At 48.8% G+C, this 22,086-nt stretch overlaps 1 protein-coding gene across 3 annotated transcripts in view; it reads right to left on the bottom strand.

The window, feature by feature from the left end:
• Nucleotides 1–22,086, bottom strand: part of LOC106589143 (protein CBFA2T1) — a 173,420-nt gene that overhangs the window by 33,084 nt on the left and 118,250 nt on the right. For 2 of the 3 annotated variants that reach the window (XM_045709648.1, XM_045709646.1), the window contains 5 exons: nt 15,210–15,394; nt 7,254–7,528; nt 5,618–5,712; nt 4,130–4,325; nt 3,507–3,578 (listed from right to left, as the gene is read on the bottom strand). In XM_045709648.1, coding sequence (XP_045565604.1) covers nt 3,507–3,578; nt 4,130–4,325; nt 5,618–5,712; nt 7,254–7,528; nt 15,210–15,394 — 823 coding nt within the window. The remainder of the gene's footprint in view (nt 1–3,506; nt 3,579–4,129; nt 4,326–5,617; nt 5,713–7,253; nt 7,529–15,209; nt 15,395–22,086) is intronic. The other variant, XM_045709647.1, reaches the window with a different exon arrangement.

The raw sequence follows: 22,086 nt of genomic DNA, 5'->3' as shown, positions 1-22,086 counted from the left end.
ATGGTATGTTACACCGACTCTTTGGGGAGATTCACCTACTGCTCACCTCTTGGCCACAGTACAGTAGACTATATGATCACAGACATGGACCCTTTCTCTCTCAGCTCATTCACTGTCAAGCCACTAACACCTCTGTCTGATCACAGCCAAATTACGTTGTTCCTCAAAAGAACAGACATGGAAACAACCACACATTCACAGCCCAGTAAGCTGTACAATATTAGAAATTCATACAGATGGGCCCAAAACAGCACAGAAGAATACCAGAAAGCAACCTGCAACCAAAATATCCAAACACTCTTAGATAACTTTCTGGATACCACATTCACTCACAGTAAAGAAGGCATCAATCTAGCAGTACAAAACATCAACTATATATTCAGGCAAACGGCAAAAGAAGCACAACTGAAATTGATAAAAAACAAAACTAAAAAAATCATAGATGACAACTGGTTTGATGCAGATTGTAAAATTATAAGGAAAAAACTTAGAACACTATCAAACCAAAAGCACAGAGACATAAATAATGGTGAATTATGCCTTCATTACTGTGAGACTTTAAAACTCTATAAAACGTACACTCAGAACCAAAACAGCACAGTACAACAGCAAGCAGCTGACACCAACTGAGGAGTCCATAAACACAAACAACTTCTGGCAAAATTGGAAAAACCAAAAGAAAATGAAAACAAGAGGAATTAGAGATACAAAATGGTGACGTATGGACGACCCATTTTAAAACACTCTACAACACCGTTCAAATTGACACAAACGCAGAACAACGCCAAATCCATGAGAAGTTAAATGGATTAGAAAAAGCTATAAAGGACAATCAAAACCCATTGGACTCCCCAATTACTGACCAGGAGCTCTATAAGAAACTTCAGGCTCTCAAATTTAAAAAAGCATGCGGACCTGATGGCATCCTAAATGAGATGCTCAAACTTACTAGTGCAAAATTTCAATTGGCTATATTAAAACTGTTTAATTTGATCCTGAGTGTAGGTTATTTCCCTGACATCTGGAATCAAGGACCCATAACCCCAATCTTTAAGAACGGAGACAAATTTGACCCTAACAATTACAGAGGCATTTGTGTGAACAGTAACCTGGGGAAGGTTTTCTGTAGTATCATCAATGTAAGAGTTCTAAACTTCCTTAATAAGCACAATGTCTTGAGTAAAAGCCAAATTGGATTTATACCAAAACATCGCACAACTGATCATATTTACACCCTACACACCCTGATAGAAAAACATGTCCACCAAAATAATACCAAAATATACGCTTGCTTTATCGACTTCCAAAAAGCATTTGATTCTATTTGGCATACAGGACTGTTCTACAAAGTTATTGAAAGTGGTGTAGGGGGTAAAACATATGACATAATTAAATCAATGTATACTGGCAATACGTGCAGCATTAAAATTGGTAAGAAAATAACAGAATTCTTTAACCAGGGGCGGGGCCTTCGTCAGGGTTGCAATCTGAGCCCTGCACTCTTCAATATTTACATTAACGAATTGGCCACTATTCTAGAAAAATCCTCAGCCCCTGGTGTTAGTCTCCACAATTCAGAAGTTAAATGCCTACTCTTCGCAGATGACCTATGCCTGCTGTCACCCACAGCACATGGCCTACAGCAGAGCCTGGACCTGCTAGAGCAGTACTGCCAGACCTGGGCCCTGGCAGTAAACTCCAAAAAGACTAAAATAATGATTTTCCAGAGAAGATCCAGATCTCAGGGAATTAGACCAAAGTTCTCAATTGGTACAAAATATATAGAGTACTGTACACACTACAATTACTTAGGTTTAAAAATAAGCTCAACTGGACACCTTAATGAGGCAGTGAATGAACTGAGAGAGAAAGCACGCAGGGCATTCTACGCCATTAAAAAGCAAATTCAAATTGAAATACCTATTAAAATTTGGCTAAAACTAATTGAATATGTCATTGAACCAATTGCACTTTATGGCAGCGAGGTGTGGGGTCCACTTGCAAAACAAGATTTCATCAAATGGGACAAACACCCCATTGAAACCCTACATGCAGAGTTCTGTAAGATTCTCCTACGTGTCCAGAGGAAAACTACAAACAATGCATGCAGGGCAGAATTAGGCCAATATCCACTAATAATAAAAACTCAAAAAAGAGCAATTAAGTTTTGGAAACATCTAAAATACAGTGACCCCCTCTCATATCATTACCAAGTCCTGCAATGCAGAGAGCTGAGCAAAGAAAAGAGTCCCCTCATCCAGCTGGTCCTGGGGCAGAGTTCACAAACCTGTTCTACTAACACACTGAAGCCTCAGGACCCTCATCCAGCTGGTCCTGGGTCTGAGTTCACTAACCTGTTCTACTAACACACTGAAGCCTCAGGACCCTCATCCAGCTGGTCCTGGGGCTGAGTTCACAAACCTGTTCTACTAACATACTGAAGCCTCAGGACCAGAACATCCAATCAATCAGAATAAACCAAATTACAACACAGTGAAAACAAAACTACATTGCTTATTGGGAAACACAATCACAAACACAAAGCAGAATGCAGTGCTATCTGGCCCTAAATCGACAGTACACTATGGCTAAATATTTGACCATGGTTACTGATCAAAACCTTAGAAAAACCTTGACAAAGTACAGGCTCAGTGAGCACAGCCTTGCCATTGAGAAGGGTAGACACAGGAAAACCTGGCTCCTTGTAGAGGAAAGGCTGTGCAACCACTGCACCACAGCAGAACCTGAGACGGAGCTGCATTTCCTGACAAAATGTCAAAAATATAAAATAATTAGAGTGTCATTTCCCCAAATTTGAAACCCTTATTCAAGTTTTCAAAGAACTCTCTGATGAGGATAGGCTACCCGTCCTGTTGGGGGAGGACGCAGAGAGCTGTGTGTTGGCAGCGCACTACATTGCTGCCTGCCATAAGTTGAGGGACAGTGTCTGACAGACCAATAAACCTGCACATGTCCTCTACTGTATGATTATTGTTATTGTTAAATGTATGGTTATTTTGACCCTTGGTTATTGTTGTTACTGTTGTCCAGTTGACAATATTTGATTCTCATTTTTTATTTATTTTTATATTGTAAATATCCAAAATAAGCTTTGGCAATATGTATATTGTTACGTCATGCCAATAAAGCGAATTGAATTGAATTGAATTGAGAAAGAGAGAGAGAGAGAGAGAGAGAGAGAGAGCGAGAGCGAGAGCGAGAGAGAGAGCGAGAGAGAGAGAGAGAGAGAGAGAGAGAGAGAGAAGAGAGCGAGAAAGAGAGAGAGAGAGAGAGAGAGAGAGAGAGAGAGAGAGAGAGCGAGAGAGAGAGAGAGAGACAGAGAGAGAGAGAGAGAGAGAGGCAGAGAGAGAGAGCGAGAGAGAGCGAGAGAGAGAGAGAGAGAGAGAGAGAGAGAGAGAGAGAGAGAGAGAGAGAGAGAGAGAGAGAGAGAGAGAGAGACAGAGAGAGACAGAGAGAGAGAGAGAGAGAGAGAGAGAGATGCTCACCAGCTTTCTTCCAGATCTCTTCAGGCACGTATCCGGTCATCACTGGTCTGTGGAGAAGATCCCGGTGAATCTCTGGAAGACAGACACACAGCCCAGTCAAATAACACCAGTGAAAGGTCATGTAGTCATGGAGTTGGACCCCAAGTTGAAAGGTCTATGTCTAGTCTGAACAGGAAGGGATCAGACATAGCTACTGTCTATCTAGTGTCTGTTTGATTGTTTGATTGATTGATTGATTGATTGACTGGTTGATTGATTGACTGACTGACTGTTTGATCAAGCCCTGTCTCATACCTCGACTGTTGCTGGCTGGGCTCAGCTGTGGCGACAGGTACTGTAATATCTATACTGTACTAAACAACATGAAGATATACATAACTGGTACTATAGTATAATGTACATAGTTTACCTGTAGTGTAGTTATCCTGTAGTGTAGTTATCCTGTAGTGTAGTTATACCTGTAGTGTAGTTATCCTGTAGTGTAGTTATCTTGTAGTGTAGTTATACCTGTAGTGTAGTTATACCTGTAGTGTAGTTATACCTGTAGTGTAGTTATCTTGTAGTGTAGTTATACCTGTAGTGTAGTTATCCTGTAGTGTAGTTATCTTGTAGTGTAGTTATACCTGTAGTGTAGTTATCTTGTCCTGTAGGACTCTGCTGTCTGCTCTGGGTCCTGCTGCCTCCTTTCTTCAGGTCCTCCGCGTCGCTGTATCGTCTGATCCAGTAGTTAAGCTCCTCCCTGTCGGCCTCCTGGCAGCGCCGCAGCACGGTGAGAGATCGCCTCGTCTTCTCAACCATGTCCATGATGCAGTTCAGCAGCTGAGGAGGGGGAAGGTACTGTATTAGGATGAAGGTACTGTATCAGGAGGAAGGTAGTGTATTAGGATGAAGGTACTGTATCAGGAGGAAGGTACTGTATTAGGATGAAGGTACTGTATCAGGAGGAAGGTACTGTATCAGGAGGAAGGTACTGTATCAGGAGGAAGGTACTGTATCAGGGGGTAGGTACTGTATCAGGAGGAAGGTACTGTATCAGGAGGAAGGTACTGTATCAGGAGGAAGGTACTGTATCAGGAGGAAGGTACTGTATCAGGAGGAAGGTACTGTATCAGGGGGAAGGTACTGTATCAGGAGGAAGGTACTGTATCAGGAGGAAGGTACTGTATCAGGAGGAAGGTACTGTATCAGGGGGAAGGTACTGTATCAGGAGGAAGGTACTGTATCAGGAGGAAGGTACTGTATCAGGGGGAAGGTACTGTATCAGGAGGAAGGTACTGTATCAGGAAGAGGAGGAGGAAGGTACTGTATCAGGAGGAAGGTTCTGTATCAGGAGGAAGGTACTGTATCAGGAGGAAGGTTCTGTAACAGGAGGAAAGAACTGTAAAAATGAATTACATGCACATATTTGGCTACCTAATACAAACATACTGTACAGGTACAGGCACAGGTACAGGCACAGGTACAGGTACAGATACAGGTACAGGTACAGGTACAGGTACAGACACAGGTACAGACACAGGTACAGGTACAGATACAGGTACAGACACAGGTACAGGTACAGGTACAGATACAGGTACAGATACAGAACAGACACAGGTACAGATACAGGTACAGGAAGGTACTGTATCAGGAGGAAGGTACTGTATCAGGAGGAAGGTACTGTATCAGGAGGAAGGTACTGTATCAGGAGGAAAGAACTGTAAAAATGAATTACATGCACATATTTGGCTACCTAATACAAACATACTGTACAGGTACAGGCACAGGTACAGGTACAGACACAGGTACAGACACAGGTACAGGTACAGATACAGGTACAGACACAGGTACAGGTACAGGTACAGATACAGGTACAGATACAGGTACAGATACAGATACAGGTACAGATACAGGTACAGACACAGGTACAGGTACAGGTACAGATACAGGTACAGGTACAGACACAAACACAGGTACAGATACAGGTACAGGTACAGGTACAGACACAGGTACAGATACAGATACAGGTACAGATACAGGTACAGGTACAGGTACAGGTACAGGTACAGGTACAGGCACAAGCACAGGTACAGGTACAGGTATAGTTGGTATAGTAATAAAAATGTTATTACTTTTCTTACATGGTCAAGGTGCTTCCATTCCTCCCCCCATTCTCTGTCTGTCAACCGGTGGTCGATCACCTCTTCCTGACGAGCCCCGTGCATCCCTTCATCAATCAGGAGAGAGAGAGAGAGAGAGAGAGAGAGGGAGAGGGAGAGAGAGAGCGAGAGAGATAGAGAGAGAGGGAGAGAGAGGGGAGAGAGAGGGGGGGAGAGAGAGAGGGGAGAGAGGGGGAGAGAGAGAGAGAGAGAGAGAGAGAGAGAGAGAGAGAGAGAGAGAGAGAGGGGGAGAGAGGGGGGTGAGAGAGAAAGTTAAAGTCTGTGGAACAAGATATGAGTGTCCTGTCTTCCCTCCATCCTCTCTCCACTGTTCCCTCCATCCTCTCTCCACTGTTCCCTCCATCCTCTCTCCACCGTTCCCTCCATCCTCTCTCTACTGTTCGCTCCATCCTCTCTCCACTCTTCCCTCTCTCCACTCTTCCCTCCATCCTCTCTCCACTGTCCCCTCCATCCTCTCTCCACTGTTCCCTCCATCCTCTCTCCACCGTTCCCTCCATCCTCTCTCTACTGTTCGCTCCATCCTCTCTCCACTCTTCCCTCTCTCCACTCTTCCCTCCATCCTCTCTCCACTGTCCCCTCCATCCTCTCTCCACTGTTCCCTCCATCCTCTCTCCACTGTCCCCTCCATCCTCTCTCCACCGTTCCCTCCATCCTCTCTCCACTGTCCCTCCATCCTCTCTCCACCGTTCCCTCCATCCTCTCTCCACTGTTTCCTCCATCCTCTCTCCACTGTCCCCTCCATCCTCTCTCCACTGTTCCCTCCATCCTCTCTCCACTGTCCCCTCCATCCTCTCTCCACCGTTCCCTCCATCCTCTCTCCACTGTCCCTCCATCCTCTCTCCACCGTTCCCTCCATCCTCTCTCCACTGTTCCCTCCATCCTCTCTCCACTGTTCCCTCCATCCTCTCTCCACTGTTCCCTCCATCCTCTCTCCACGGTTCCCTCCATCCTCTCTCCACTGTTCCCTCCATCCTCTCTCCACTGTTCCATCATCAACGAGGAAAACGTTGAAAGAGGAAGATATCAAATAAGTGCTTTGTTCCAAATAAGACTGAATATTCCCTATCTAGTGCACTACTTTTGACCAGGGCCCTATGTCACCCTATTCCCTATCTAGTGCATTACTTCTGATCAGGGCCCTATGTCACCCTATTCACTATCTAGTGCACTACTTTTGACCAGGGCCCTATGTCACCCTATTCCCTATCTAGTGCATCTCCCCCTCACCCAACCCTCCCTCCCTCCCTCCCTCCCTCCCTCCCTCCCTCCCTCCCTCTATCACAGGCCAGACATGCTAAATGTAGAGAAGTATTTTTAGATCAGGGATATGTAGCTAGTCATTAAGCTTCTAGGACACAGATCCACTGTGGAAACATCTCCTCTCTCTGTATTAAAATAACCTCTCTGGTTTGTGGGTAGAAGATCTGGACCTCTTGCAGGATGGACACATGAACAGCTACGCTTGACCCTATTCCTACTATTCCCTCTCCTTCTATCCTTCTCAGTCCTCCACATCCCTCCTCCATCCCTCCGTCCCTCCGTCCCCAAACTCTAACCCTCTTCTCCTCTCTCCTCCTCCTGTCCTTACCCAGTGGCCGTGGTCTCTCCCTGAGCTCGCGGTGGTTGTGGTTGGGGTGGCGGTAGTGTGGTGAGTCTCTGTAATGGTGTGTGATGGCCATGTCGTCCATCCGGTAGTGCTGTGGGGGCGGCGTGGGGTGTAAATGGGCCAGGCCGTTAGATTGGTAGGGGAGGGGACCGTTGGAGGGGCTGAACCGTTGGCCTGCCGGGCTGATCGTACAGGGTCTCTTACTGGAATTCTCCGGGTGCAGGGGACCATCCCTGTCGAAGCCGTTCTCTTTGGTTCTGGAGGAGGAGGAGAGGGAACAGAGAGGAGGAGGAGGAGAGGGGGAGGGAACAGAGAGGAGGAGGAGGAGAAGGAACAGAGAGGAGGAGGAGGAGAAGGAACAGAGAGGAGGAGGAGGAGAGGGAACAGAGAGGAGGAGGAGGAGAGGGAACAGAGAGGAGGAGGAGGAGAAGGAACAGAGAGGAGGAGGAGGAGGAGGAGAGGGAACAGAGAGGAGGAGGAGGAGAAGGAACAGAGAGGAGGAGGAGGAGAGGGAACAGAGAGGAGGAGGAGGAGAGGGGAGGGAACAGAGAGGAGGAGGAGGAGAAGGAACAAGAGAGGAGGAGGAGAGGGAACAGAGAGGAGGAGGAGGAGAGGGAACAGAGAGAGGAGGAGGAGAAGGAACAGAGAGGAGGAGGAGAGGGAACAGAGAGGAGGAGGAGGAGAGGGAACAGAGAGGAGGAGGAGGAGAAGGAACAGAGAGGAGGAGGAGAGGGAACAGAGAGGAGGAGGAGGAGAGGGAACAGAGAGGAGGAGGAGGAGAAGGAACAGAGAGGAGGAGGAGAGGGAACAGAGAGGAGGAGGAGGAGAGGGAACAGAGAGGAGGAGGAGGAGAGGGAACAGAGAGGAGGAGGAGAGGGAACAGAGAGGAGGAGGAGGAGAAGGAACAGAGAGGAGGAGGAGGAGAGGGAACAGAGAGGAGGAGGAGGAGAGGGAACAGAGAGGAGGAGGAGGAGAGGGAACAGAGAGGAGGAGGAGGAGAGGGAACAGAGAGGAGGAGGAGGAGAAGGAACAGAGAGGAGGAGGAGAGGGAACAGAGAGGAGGAGGAGGAGAAGGAACAGAGAGGAGGAGGAGGAGAGGGAACAGAGAGGAGGAGGAGGAGAAGGGAACAGAGAGGAGGAGGAGGAGAAGGAACAGAGAGGAGGAGGAGAGGGAACAGAGAGGAGGAGGAGAGGGAACAGAGAGGAGGAGGAGGAGAGGGAACAGAGAGGAGGAGGAGGAGAGGGAACAGAGAGGAGGAGGAGGAGAGGGAACAGAGAGGAGGAGGAGGAGAGGGGGAGGGAATAGAGAGGAGGAGGAGGAGAGGGGGAGGAAACAGAGAGGAGGAGGAGGAGAGGGAACAGAGAGGAGGAGGAGGAGAGGGGGAGGGAACAGAGAGGAGGAGGAGAGGGAACAGAGAGGAGGAGGAGAGGGGGAGGGAACAGAGAGGAGGAGGAGGAGAGGGAACAGAGAGGAGGAGGAGGAGAGGGGGAGGGAACAGAGAGGAGGAGGAGGAGAAGGAACAGAGAGGAGGAGGAGGAGAGGGGGAGGGAACAGAGAGGAGGAGGAGGAGAGGGAACAGAGAGGAGGAGGAGGAGAGGGAACAGAGAGGAGGAGGAGGAGAGGGAACAGAGAGGAGGAGGAGAGGGAACAGAGAGGAAAAAAGACAGTGAGAAACAGCTTTAGAAGAAGTTGTCCCAAATGGCACCCTATTCTATTCTATTCCCTACATAGTGCACTTCTTTTGACCAGAGTCCTGTGGGCCCTTTGGTCCCGGAGAGTGAGAAACACAGCTTTAGAAGAAGGGGTTCCACCATGACACAGGGCGTTTTCTGAGTATTCCCCGTTTTCTCCCCAATTTCACGGTATCCATTTGGTAGTTACAGCCCCGTCTCATCGCTGCAACTCCCGTACGGACTCGGGAGAGGAGAAGGTCGAGAGCAGTGGGTCCCCCGAAAATCAACCCAACCAAGCCGCACAAGTGTCGGAGGAAAACACCGTACACCTGGCGAACGTGTCAGCGTGCACTGCGCCCGACCCGCCGCAGGAGTCGCTAGAGAGCGATGGGACAAGAACATCCCTGCCGGCCAAACACTCCCCTAACCCGGACGACGACGGGCCAATTATCCGACACCCATTGTGTCGCACGGTCGCTGCCGGCTGCGACAGAGCCTGGACTCGGACCAGAATCTGTAGTGGAACAGCAAGACCACTGCGCCAATCGAGAGGCCTGACAGGGTGTTTTACTCTGTTCTGACTCTGTCTCCTATAGAAGGGGTTCCACCACGAGGCTGGGTGTTTTACTCTGTTCCTCTCCTCTCCTCTCCTCTCTCACCCTCCCCTCCTCTCTCACCCTCCCCTCCCCTCTCTCACCCTCCCCTCTCCTCTCTCACCCTCCCCTCTCCTCTCCTCTCTCTCCCTCCCCTCTCCCACCCTCCCCTCCCCTCTCTCACGCTCCCCTCTCCTCTCCCACCCTCCCCTCCCCTCTCTCACCCTCCCCCTCCCCTCTCCTCTCCTCTCCTCTCCTCTCCTCTCCTCTCCTCTCCTCTCCTCTCCTCTCTCACCCTCCCATCTACCACCCTCCCCTCCCCTCTCCTCTCTCGTCCTCCCCTCTCCCACCCTCCCCTCTCTCACCCTCCACTCTCCTCTCCCACCCTCCCCTCCCCCTCTCTCACCCTCCCCTCTCCAACCCTCACCTCTCTCACCCTCTTCTCTCCCACCCTCCCCTCCCTTCTCTCACCTTCCCCTCCCCTCTCCAACCCTTCCCTCTCCTCCCCCACCCTCCCCTCTCTCACCTTCTCTCCCCCTCTCTGACACACATTTGTATTTCTATTTATTATGGATCCCCATTAGTTCCTGCCAAGGCAGCAGCTACTCTTCCTGGGGTTTATTATGGATCCCCATTAGTTCCTGTTGCCAAGGCAGCGGCTACTCTTCCTGGGGTTTATTATGGATCCCCATTAGTTCCTGCCAAGGCAGCAGCAACTCTTCCTGGGGTTTATTATGGATCCCCATTAGTTCCTGCCACGGCAGCGGCTACTCTTCCTGGGGTTTATTATGGATCCCCATTAGTTCCTGCCAAGGCAGCAGCTACTCTTCCTGGGGTTTATTATGGATCCCCATTAGTTCCTGCCAAGGCAGCAGCTACTCTTCCTGGGGTTTATTATGGATCCCCATATGTTCCTGCCAAGGCAGCAGCTACTCTTCCTGGGGTTTATTATGGATCCCCATTAGTTCCTGTCAAGGCAGCAGCTACTCTTCCTGGGGTTTATTATGGATCCCCATTAGTTCCTGTCAAGGCAGCAGCTACTCTTCCTGGGGTTTATTATGGATCCCCATTAGTTCCTGCCAAGGCAGCAGCTACTCTTCCTGGGGTTTATTATGGATCCCCATTAGTTCCTGCCAAGGTAGCAGCTACTCTTCCTGGGGTCCAGCTAAATTAAGGCAGTTTATACAATTTTTAAAACATTACAATACACTGTGTTCCCTCAGGCCCCTACTCCACCACTACCACATATCTACAATACACTGTGTTCCCTCAGGCCCCTACTCCACCACTACCACATATCTACAATACACTGTGTTCCCTCAGGCCCCTACTCCACCACTACCACATATCTACAATACACTGTGTTCCCTCAGGCCCCTACTCCACCACTACCACACATCTACAGTACTAAATCCATGTGTATTTATAGTGCGTATGTTATTGTATGTGTGTGTGTGTATGTGTGTGTATGGTGCGTATGTTATCGTGTGTGTGTGTGTGTGTGTGTATAGTGCGTATGTTATCGTGTGTGTGTAGAAACAGATTGTACTTCTTAATGAGGTGTTTTCATGGTCTCCTGATACTGATCCATCTCAGACCATATGCTCCACAGACATAACTTCTTTCCCATAATGCTCCCTTCCTCCTCTCCCCTACACCCCACTAGCGAACTCAACGGCTGGAAAATGTTTCTGAAACAGAGGATTTAACAGGTTCTCTCTCTCTCTCTCTCTCTCTCTGTGCTCTCTCTGCTCTCTCTCTCTCTCTCTCTCTCTCTCTCTCTCTCTCTCTCTCTCTCTCTCTCTCTCTCTCTCTCTCTCTCTCTCTCTCTCTCTCTCTCTCTCTCTCTCTCTCTCTCTCTCTCTCTCTCTCTCTAAAAGGGATTGAATGTGTTGTTGCTTATTGCCTATTCTACTTTCCTTCCATCTACAGCATTTCTTAATATTATTCAGTTCCGTTGGCGTTGATGCCTCATGATTGAGTGTTGCTCTGTTCAGGTAGACTGTGATTTTGCTGTGATCTGATAGGGGTGTCAGTGGACTGACTGTGAACGCTCTGAGAGACTCTGGGTTGAGGTCAGTGATAAAGTAGTCTACAGTACTACTGCCAAGAGATGAGCTATAGGTGTACCTACCATAGGAGTCCCCTCGAAGCCTATGACTATGTACATACCCAGAGTGCAGAGTTGTGTCTAGGGGGGCATATGGGGGAGGGAATGCTGTCACCTCCAGGTAGGTGTTTGTCCCCCTGTGTGCTGAGGGTGTCAGGTTCTTGTCCAGTTCTGGCGTTTAGGTCGCCACAGACTAGTACATGTCCCTGGGCCTGGAAATGATTGATTTCCCCCTCCAGGATGGAGAAGCTGTCTTCATTAAAGTATGGGGATTCTAGTGGGGGGATATAGGTAGGATGGAGAAGCTGTCTTCATTATAGTATGGGGATTCTAGTGGGGGGATATAGGTAGGATGGAGAAGCTGTCTTCATTATAGTATGGGGATTCTAGTGGGGGGATATAGGTAGGATGGAGAAGCTGTCTTCATTAAAGTATGGGGATTCTAGTGGGGGGATATAGGTAGGATGGAGAAGCTGTCTTCATTATAGTATGGGGATTCTAGTGGGGGGGATATAGGTAGGATGGAGAAGCTGTCTTCATTATAGTATGGGGATTCTAGTGGGGGGATATAGGTAGGATGGAGAAGCTGTCTTCATTATAGTATGGGGATTCTAGTGGGGGGATATAGGTAGGATGGAGAAGCTGTCTTCATTATAGTATGGGGATTCTAGTGGGGGGGATATAGGTAGGATGGAGAAGCTGTCTTCATTATAGTATGGGGATTCTAGTGGGGGGATATAGGTAGGATGGAGAAGCTGTCTTCATTATAGTATGGGGATTCTAGTGGGGGGATATAGGTAGCACACAGGAGGACATTTTTCTCTGTTGAGATAATTTCCTCATTAATTTCTAGCCAGATGTAAAATGTTCCTGTTTTGATTAATTTAATAGAGTGGGTTAGGTCTGCTCTATACCAGATTAGCATAACCCTCTGAGTCCCTTCCCTGATCACACCTGGTAGTTTGGTGGATGGGACTACCAGCTATCTGTAACCTAGAGGGCAACCAGTGGGTCCGTCTCCTCTATACCACCTGGTAGTTTGGTGGATGGGACTACCAGCTCTCTGTAACCTAGAGGACAACCAGTGGGTCCATCTCCTCTATACCACCCACCTGGTAGTGTGGTGGATGGGACTACCAGCTCTCTGTAACCTAGAGGACAACCAGCGGGTCCGTCTCCTCTATACACCACCTGGTAGTGTGGTGGATGGGACTACCAGCTCTCTGTAACCTAGAGGACAACCAGCGGGTCCGTCTCCTCTATACCACCCACCTGGTAGTGTGGTGGATGGGACTACCAGCTCTCTGTAACCTAGAGGGCAACCAGTGGGTCCGTCTCCTCTATACCACCCACCTGGTAGTGTGGTGGATGGGACTACCAGCTCTCTGTAACCTAGAGGACAACCAGTGGGTCCGTCTCCTCTATACCACCCACCTGGTAGTGTGGTGGATGGGACTACCAGCTCTCTGTAACCTAGAGGCCAACCAGTGGGTCCATCTCCTCTATACCACCTGGTAGTGTGGTGGATGGGACTACCAGCTCTCTGTAACCTAGAGGGCAACCAGTGGGTCCATCTCCTCTATACCACCACCTGGTAGTGTGGTGGATGGGACTACCAGCTCTCTGTAACCTAGAGGGCAACCAGCGGGTCCGTCTCCTCTATACCACCCACCTGGTAGTGTGGTGGATGGGACTACCAGCTCTCTGTAACCTAGAGGGCAACCAGTTGGTCCGTCTCCTCTATACCACCCACCTGGTAGTGTGGTGGATGGGACTACCAGCTCTCTGTAACCTAGAGGACAACCAGTTGGTCCATCTCCTCTATACCACCTGGTAGTGTGGTGGATGGGACTACCAGCGCTCTGTAACCTAGAGGACAACCAGTGGGTCCGTCTCCTCTATACCACCCACCTGGTAGTGTGGTGGATGGGACTACCAGCTCTCTGTAACCTAGAGGGCAACCAGTGGGTCCGTCTCCTCTATACCACCCACCTGGTAGTGTGGTGGATGGGACTACCAGCTCTCTATAACCTAGAGGGCAACCAGTGGGTCCATCTCCTCTATACCACCTGGTAGTGTGGTGGATGGGACCACCAGCTCTCTGTAACCTAGAGGGCAACCAGTGGGTCCATCTCCTCTATACCACCACCTGGTAGTGTGGTGGATGGGACCACCAGCTCTCTGTAACCTAGAGGACAACCAGTGGGTCCGTCTCCTCTATACCACCCACCTGGTAGTGTGGTGGATGGGACTACCAGCTCTCTGTAACCTAGAGGACAACCAGTGGGTCCGTCTCCTCTATACCACCTGGTAGTGTGGTGGATGGGACTACCAGCTCTCTGTAACCTAGAGGGACAACCAGTGGGTCCGTCTCCTCTATAACCCACCTGGTAGTGTGGTGGATGGGACTACCAGCTCTCTGTAACCTAGAGGGCAACCAGTGGGTCCATCTCCTCTATACCACCCACCTGGTAGTGTGGTGGATGGGACTACCAGCTCTCTGTAACCTAGAGGACAACCAGTGGGTCCGTCTCCTCTATACCACCTGGTAGTGTGGTGGATGGGACTACCAGCTCTCTGTAACCTAGAGGACAACCAGTGGGTCCATCTCCTCTATACCACCCACCTGGTAGTGTGGTGGATGGGACTACCAGCTCTCTGTAACCAAGAGGACAACCAGTGGGTCCGTCTCCTCTATACCAACCACCTGGTAGTGTGGTGGATGGGACTACCAGCTCTCTGTAACCTAGAGGACAACCAGTGGGTCCGTCTCCTCTATGCCATGTTTCTCTCTCTCTCATCCCTTTTTTCTTCCACTCCACTCTCCAACTTAAACACTGAAGAAGCTCATTGTTTTCCAAGAGTTGCTGAATCTCCACTCTACTCAATCCCAACTGGTACAGAGAAACTTCCAGAACCAGCAGACACCAACCTCACCTGTCAGGTGTTCTCCTCCAGAACCAGCAGACACCAACACCAACCTCACCTGTCAGGTGTCTCCTCCAGAACCAGCAGACACCAACACCAACCTCACCTGTCAGGTGTCTCCTCCAGAACCAGCAGACATCAACCCCAACCTCACCTGTCAGGTGTCTCCTCCAGAACCAGCAGACACCAACACCAACCTCACCTGTCAGGTGTTCTCCTCCAGAACCAGCAGACAAACACCAACCTCACCTGTCAGGTGTTCTCCTCCAGAACCAGCAGACACCAACCTCACCTGTCAGGTGTTCTCCTCCAGAACCAGCAGACACCAACACCAACCTCACCTGTCAGGTGTTCTCCTCCAGAACCAGCAGACATCAACCCCAACCTCACCTGTCAGGTGTTCTCCTCCAGAACCAGCAGACACCAACACCAACCTCACCTGTCAGGTGTTCTCCTCCAGAACCAGCAGACATCAACCCCAACCTCACCTGTCAGGTGTCTCCTCCAGAACCAGCAGACACCAACACCAACCTCACCTGTCAGGTGTTCTCCTCCAGAACCAGCAGACATCAACCCCAACCTCACCTGTCAGGTGTCTCCTCCAGAACCAGCAGACACCAACACCAACCTCACCTGTCAGGTGTTCTCCTCTTGCCGTTGTCGTTGAGGTCGAGGAGTAGTTCTGAGGAGTCGACGGGGGAGGTGGTGGAGCAGGTGTCCAGGAGGAGTTGTTCGTGTTGGGCCAGGTACTGAGCTGGGTTCTGCTTGGCCAGACGAGCACAGTGCAGCAGCTCCCGCTGTAGGAGTGGCAGGTTGGCCTGTAGGGGGAGACAGTGGTAAAGATCTGGATCTGCTGGGGACTGACAGACAGTACACGACACAAAACGGTATATTTCCATCTGACATAGGACACATTACAGTACCACATCATGGAATATTGGTCAAGATCTGGACTTGTCTGGACTGAGTTCTGTTTCTCAAGCAGTAACAGATACAGTAACAGATACAGTACCACACATCATCAAGGCAAAGGGTGGCTACTTTAAAGAATCTTAAATATACAATATATTTTGATTTGTTTAACATTTTTTTGGTTACTACATGATTCCATATGTGTTATTTCATAGTTTTGATGTCTTCACTATTATTCTACAATGTAGAAAATAGTAAAAATAAAGAAAAACCCTTGAATGAGTAGGTGTTGTATACCTTTGGACCAGTAGTGTACATGAAGACATAACCATGACAACAGCGTACACCTTACATCATCTGAAGAGTACTAACACATAATATGCTATGGTACCGTAATATGGCATGCTATTATCCTCAGTGACTTGGCTGTGCTTTGTGAGACATTTACATTTGAGTCCATTAGCAGACTTTCTTATCCAGAGAGACTTATCCAGAGACTTATCCAGAGAGACTTATCCAGAGAGACTTATCCAGAGAGACTTATCCAGAGAGACTTATCCAGAGAGACTTATACAGAGACTTATCCAGAGAGACTTATCCAGAGAGACTTATTCAGAGACTTATCCAGAGACTTATCCAGAGAGACTTATCCAGAGAGACTTATCCAGAGAGACTTATTCAGAGACTTATCCAGAGAGACTTATCCAGAGAGACTTATACAGAGACTTATCCAGAGAGACTTATCTATAGAGACTTATCCAGAGAGACTTATCCAGAGACTTATCCAGAGAGACTTATCCAGAGAGACTTATCTATAGAGACTTATCCAGAGAGACTTATCCAGAGAGACTTATCCAGAGAGACTTATCCAGAGAGACTTATCTATAGAGACTTATCTATAGAGACTTATCCAGAGAGACTTATCCAGAGAGACTTATCTAGAGAGACTTATCTAGAGAGACTTATCTAGAGAGACTTATCCATAGAGACTTATCCAGAGAGACTTATCCAGAGAGACTTATCCAGAGAGACTTATCCAGAGAGACTTATCTAGAGAGACTTATCTAGAGAGACTTATCTAGAGACTTATCCAGAGAGACTTATCTAGAGAGACTTATCCAGAGACTTATCCAGAGAGACTTATCTAGAGAGTGCTTTTATCTTCAGACAGCTAGGCGAGACAGCCACATATCACAGAGGTAGTATGTACAGTATGTAAACATTCTTAAAGTGGCATTATTAAAGTGACTAGTGTTCCATTTATTTAAGTGGCCAATGATATCAAGTCAGTATGTAGGCATCAGCCTCTCTGTGATAGTGATGGCTGTTTAACAGTCTGATGGCCTTGAGATAGAAGCTGTTTTTCAATCTCTCGGTCCCAATTCTGATACACCTGTACTGACCTCACCTTCTGGATGGTAGCGGGGTGAACAGGCAGTGGCTCGGGTGGTTGTTGTCCTTTATGATATTTTTGGCCTTCCTGTGACATCGGGTGGTGTAGGTGTCCTGGAGGGGAGGTAGTTTGCCCCTGGTTATGCGTTGTGCAGACCTCACCACCCTCTGGAGAGCCCTGTGGTTGTGGGCGGTGCAGTTGCCGTACCAGGCGGTGATACAGCCCGACAGGATGCTCTCAATTGTGCACCCGTAAAAGTTAGTGAGGGTTTTAGGTGACAAGCCACATTTTTCAGCCTCCTGAGGTTGAAGAGGCGCTGTTGCGCCTTCTTCACCACACTGTCTGTGTGGTGGACCATTTCAGTTTGTCAGTGATATGTACACCGAGGAACTTAGAAATGTCCACATTCTCCACTGTTGTCCCTTCGATGTGGATGGGGGGGTGCTCCCTCTGCTGTTTCCTGAAGTCCACGATCATCTCTTTTGTTTTACTGACATTGAGTGAGAGTTTATTTTCCTGACACCACACTCTGAGGGCCCTCACCTCCTCCTGTAGGCTGTCTTGTCATCGTTGGTAATTAAGCCTACCACTGTAGTGTCGTCTGCAAACTTGGTGATTGAGTTGGAGGCGTGTGTGACCATGCAGTCATGGGTGAACAGGGAGTACAGGAGAGGGCTGAGAACGCACCCTTGTGGGGCCCCAGTGTTGAGGATCAGCGGGGTGGAGATGTTGTTTCCCACCTTCACCACCTGGGGGCGGCCCGTCAGAAAGTCCAGGACCCAGTTGCACAGGGCAGGGTTCAAACCCAGGGCCCCGAGTTTAATGATGAGTTTGGAGGGTACAATGGTGTTGAATGCTGAGCTAAAGTCAATGAACAGCAATCTGACATAGGTATTCCAGGTGGGATAGGGCAGTGTGCAGTGGGATGGCGATTGCATCGTCTGTGGACCTATAGGGGTGGTAAGCAAATTGAAGTGGGTCTAGGGTGACAGGTAGGGTGGACGTTATATGATCTCTCAAAAGAGACTAGTCAAGAAGTGAGCGCTACGGGGCAATAGTCATTTTGTTCAGTTACCTTAGCTTTCTTGGGAATAGGAACAATGGTGGCCATCTTGAAGCATGTGGGAACAGCAGACTGGGATAGGGAGCGATTAAATATGTCTGTAAACACACCAGCAAGCTGGTCTGCCATGCTCTGAGGATGTGGCTCGGGATGCCGTCTGGGCTGGCAGCCTTGCGAGGGTTAACATGTTTAAATGTTTTACTCACGTCGGCCACGGAGAAGGAGAGCCCACAGGTTTTGTTAGCGGGCCGTGTCAGCGGCACTGTATTGTTCTCAAAACGAGCAAAGAAGTTTCATTTGTCTAGGAGCAAGACGTCGATGTCCGAGACGTTGCTGGTTTTCTTTTTGTAATCCGTGATTGTCTTTAGACCCTGCTACACACGTCTCGTGTTTGAGCCGTTGAATTGCGACTCCACTTTGTCTCTATACTGACTTTTTGCTTGTTTGATTGCCTTACGGAGGGAATTACTACACTGTTTGTATTCGGCCATGTTTCCAGTCGCCTTGCCATGATTAAATGCGGTGGTACGTGCTTTCAGTTTTGCGCGAATGCTGCCATCAATCCACGGTTTCTGGTTAGGGAAGGTTTTAATAGTCACAGTGGGAACAACATATCCTATACACTTCCTGATAAACTCACTCACCGAATCAGAGTTTACGTCAATGTTATTGTCTGAGGCTACCCGGAACATATCCCAGCCCACATGATTGAAGCAATCTTGAAGCGTGGAATCTGACTGGTCAGACCAGCATTGAATAGAGCTAAGCACGGGTGCTTCCTGTTTTAGTTTCTGCCTATAGGATTGGAGCAACAAGATGGAGTCATGGTCAGATTTGCCAAAAGGACGGCGGAGGAGGGCCTTGTATGCATCGCGGAAGATAGAGTAGCAGTGGTTGAGTGTGTTAGTCACTCGTGTACTGCAATCGATATGCTGATAGAATTTAGGTAGCCTTGTTTTCAGATTAGCTTTGTTAAAATCCCCAGCTACAATAAATGCAGCCTCAGGATATATGGTTTCCAGTTTGCATAAAGTCCAGTGAAGTTCCTTGATGGCCGTCTTGGTATCTGCCCGCGGGGGGGAATATACACGGCTGTGACAATAACCGAGGACAGTTCTCTTGGTTGATAATACGTCGCCATTTGATTGTGAGGAATTTTAGGTCAGGTGAACAAAAGGACTTGAGTTCTTGTATGTCGTCACAATTACACCATGAGTCGTTAATCCTGAAACATACACCCCGCCCTTCTTCTTACCAGAGAGATGTTAGTTCCTGTCCGCGCGATGCACTGAAAATCCCGTTGGCTGTACTGACTCCGACAACATGTCCCCAGCTAGCAATGGCTCCGTAAAACAAAGTATGTTACAAATCCCGGATATCTCTTTGGAAAGAAACTCTTGCCCTGATTTCGTTGACTTTGTTAACTAGAGACTGGACATTAGCGAGTAATATACTCGGAAGCGGTGGGTGGTGTGCGCTCAACTGTTTGGGGGGTGCTGAGGATCATGGGAGGGGTGGGGGGGTGCTGAGGAGCATGGGAAGGGTGGGGGGTGCTGAGGATCATGGGAGGGTGGGGGGTGCTGAGGATCATGGGAAGGGTGGGGGGTGCTGAGGATCGTGGGAGGGGTGGGGTTGTTAACCCCCTCAGCATTCCGCGGCATTATCCTCTGTCCTCTGTGACATTATCATCCTCCACGGCATTATCCTCTGTCCTCCACGGCATTATCCTCTGTGCTCCTCGGCATTATCCTCTGTCCTCCTTGGCATTATCCTCTGTCCTCCACGGTATTATCCTCTGTACTCCTCGGCATTATCCTCTGTCCTCCTCGGCATTATCCTCTGTACTCCTCGACATTATCCTCTGTACTCCTCGGCATTATCCTCTGTCCTCCACGGCATTATCCTCTGTGCTCCTCGGCATTATCCTCTGTGCTCCTCGGCATTATCCTCTGTACTCCTCTGCATTATCCTCTGTGCTCCTCGGCATTATCCTCTGTCCTCCACGGCATTATCCTCTGTGCTCCTCGGCATTATCCTCTGTGCTCCTCGGCATTATCCTCTGTACTCCTCTGCATTATCCTCTGTGCTCCTCGGCATTATCCTCTGTCCTCCTCGGCATTATCCTCTGTGCTCCTCGGCATTATCCTCTGTACTCCTCGGCATTAACCTCTGTGCTCCTCTGTGATATTATCCTCTGTCCTCCTCGGCATTATCCTCTGTACTCCCCTCTGCATTATCCTCTGTGCTCCTCTGCATTATCCTCTGTCCTCCTCGGCATTATCCTCTGTACTCCTCGGCATTATCCTCTGTGCTCCTCTGCATTATCCTCTGTCCTCCTCGGCATTATCCTCTGTACTCTCCTGCATTATCCTCTGTCCTCTGTGACATTATCCTCTGTACTCCTCGGCATTATCCTCTGTCCTCAGTGGCTTGGATGTGCTTTGTGTGAATTATTATTATTATTTTTTTTTACCTCAAATAAACACAACACAACACAGCTACCCACATCATCTGAAGCTAAAAAGCAACTACCCATCATCCTCAGGGGCTTAGCTGTGTATTTCTGTGACACGGTCGGTTTTCTGTCCCTCAAAGACACAACAATAACTTCACATCATATGAAGAGCAGACCATTATCCTCCGTGACATTCGAGGCTTTAGCTTATCCATTAGCAGCTCTAGCGTGAAGTTTGAGGGCCTTTGTTCCACTCCAGAGGTTTACACAGTGGGAGCCGAAAAGGACTCTAATACTGATTATATCATGTTCAAAGTGATCTATTTCCTGTGACCCATAATGCATTAGTCCTCCCAGAGATTCCTCTGATTCTTTAGAAACAACAAACCACAGGCAGTGTCCCAAATGGCACACTATTCCCTATACAGTGCATTACATATCAGAAGTAGTGCAGATATATATATATATATATATATATATATATATATATATATATACATGGAATAGGCTACCATTTGGGATGTACACAGAGAGGCAGAGAGGCCCACTACCTGCCACCATCAAAGGGCTAGTTATAGAAATAGCTGGTGTTTATGATCACTCTCTCTGTCCTGATAATGAGAGATGGAGAGAGGTGGCTGGGGGTCATAAAGGTGTAAATGTGACCCCAAAGCCACCAGATGGAGAGAGGTGGCTGGGGGTCATAAAGGTGTAAATGTGACCTCAAAGCCACCAGATGGAGAGAGGTGGCTGGGGGGTCATAAAGGTGTAAATGTGACCTCAAAGCCACCAGATGGAGAGAGGTGGCTGGGGGTCATAAAGGTGTAAATGTGACCTCAAAGCCACCAGATGGAGAGAGGTGGCTGGGGGTCATAAAGGTGTAAATGTGACCTCAAAGCCACCAGATGGAGAGAGGTGGCTGGGGGGTCATAAAGGTGTAAATGTGACCTCAAAGCCACCAGATGGAGAGAGGTGGCTGGGGGGTCATAAAGGTGTAAATGTGACCTCAAAGCCACCAGATGGAGAGAGGTGGCTGGGGGGTCATAAAGGTGTAAATGTGACCCCAAAGCCACCAGATGGAGAGAGGTGGCTGGGGGGTTATAAAGGTGTAAATGTGACCTCAAAGCCACCAGATGGAGAGAGGTGGCTGGGGGGTTATAAAGGTGTAAATGTGACCCCAAAGCCACCAGATGGAGAGAGGTGGCTGGGGGGTTATAAAGGTGTAAATGTGACCTCAAAGCCACCAGATGGAGAGAGGTGGCTGGGGGGTCATAAAGGTGTAAATGTGACCTCAAAGCCACCAGATGGAGAGAGGTGGCTGGGGGGTTATAAAGGTGTAAATGTGACCCCAAAGCCACCAGATGGAGAGAGGTGGCTGGGGGGTCATAAAGGTGTAAATGTGACCTCAAAGCCACCAGATGGAGAGAGGTGGCTGGGGGTTATAAAGGTGTAAATGTGACCTCAAAGCCACCAGATGGAGAGAGGTGGCTGGGGGGTCATAAAGGTGTAAATGTGACCTCAAAGCCACCAGATGGAGAGAGGTGGCTGGGGGGTTATAAAGGTGTAAATGTGACCCCAAAGCCACCAGATGGAGAGAGGTGGCTGGGGGGTTATAAAGGTGTAAATGTGACCCCAAAGCCACCAGATGGAGGGAGGTGGCTGGGGGGTTATAAAGGTGTAAATGTGA

Source organism: Salmo salar, chromosome ssa27 (assembly GCF_905237065.1).
Source record: "Salmo salar chromosome ssa27, Ssal_v3.1, whole genome shotgun sequence".
In the NCBI taxonomy this organism is placed as follows: Eukaryota; Metazoa; Chordata; class Actinopteri; order Salmoniformes; family Salmonidae; genus Salmo; species Salmo salar.
The sequence above is the reverse complement of the archived record's forward strand: the minus strand, read 5'-3'. Positions and strand labels throughout refer to the sequence as shown.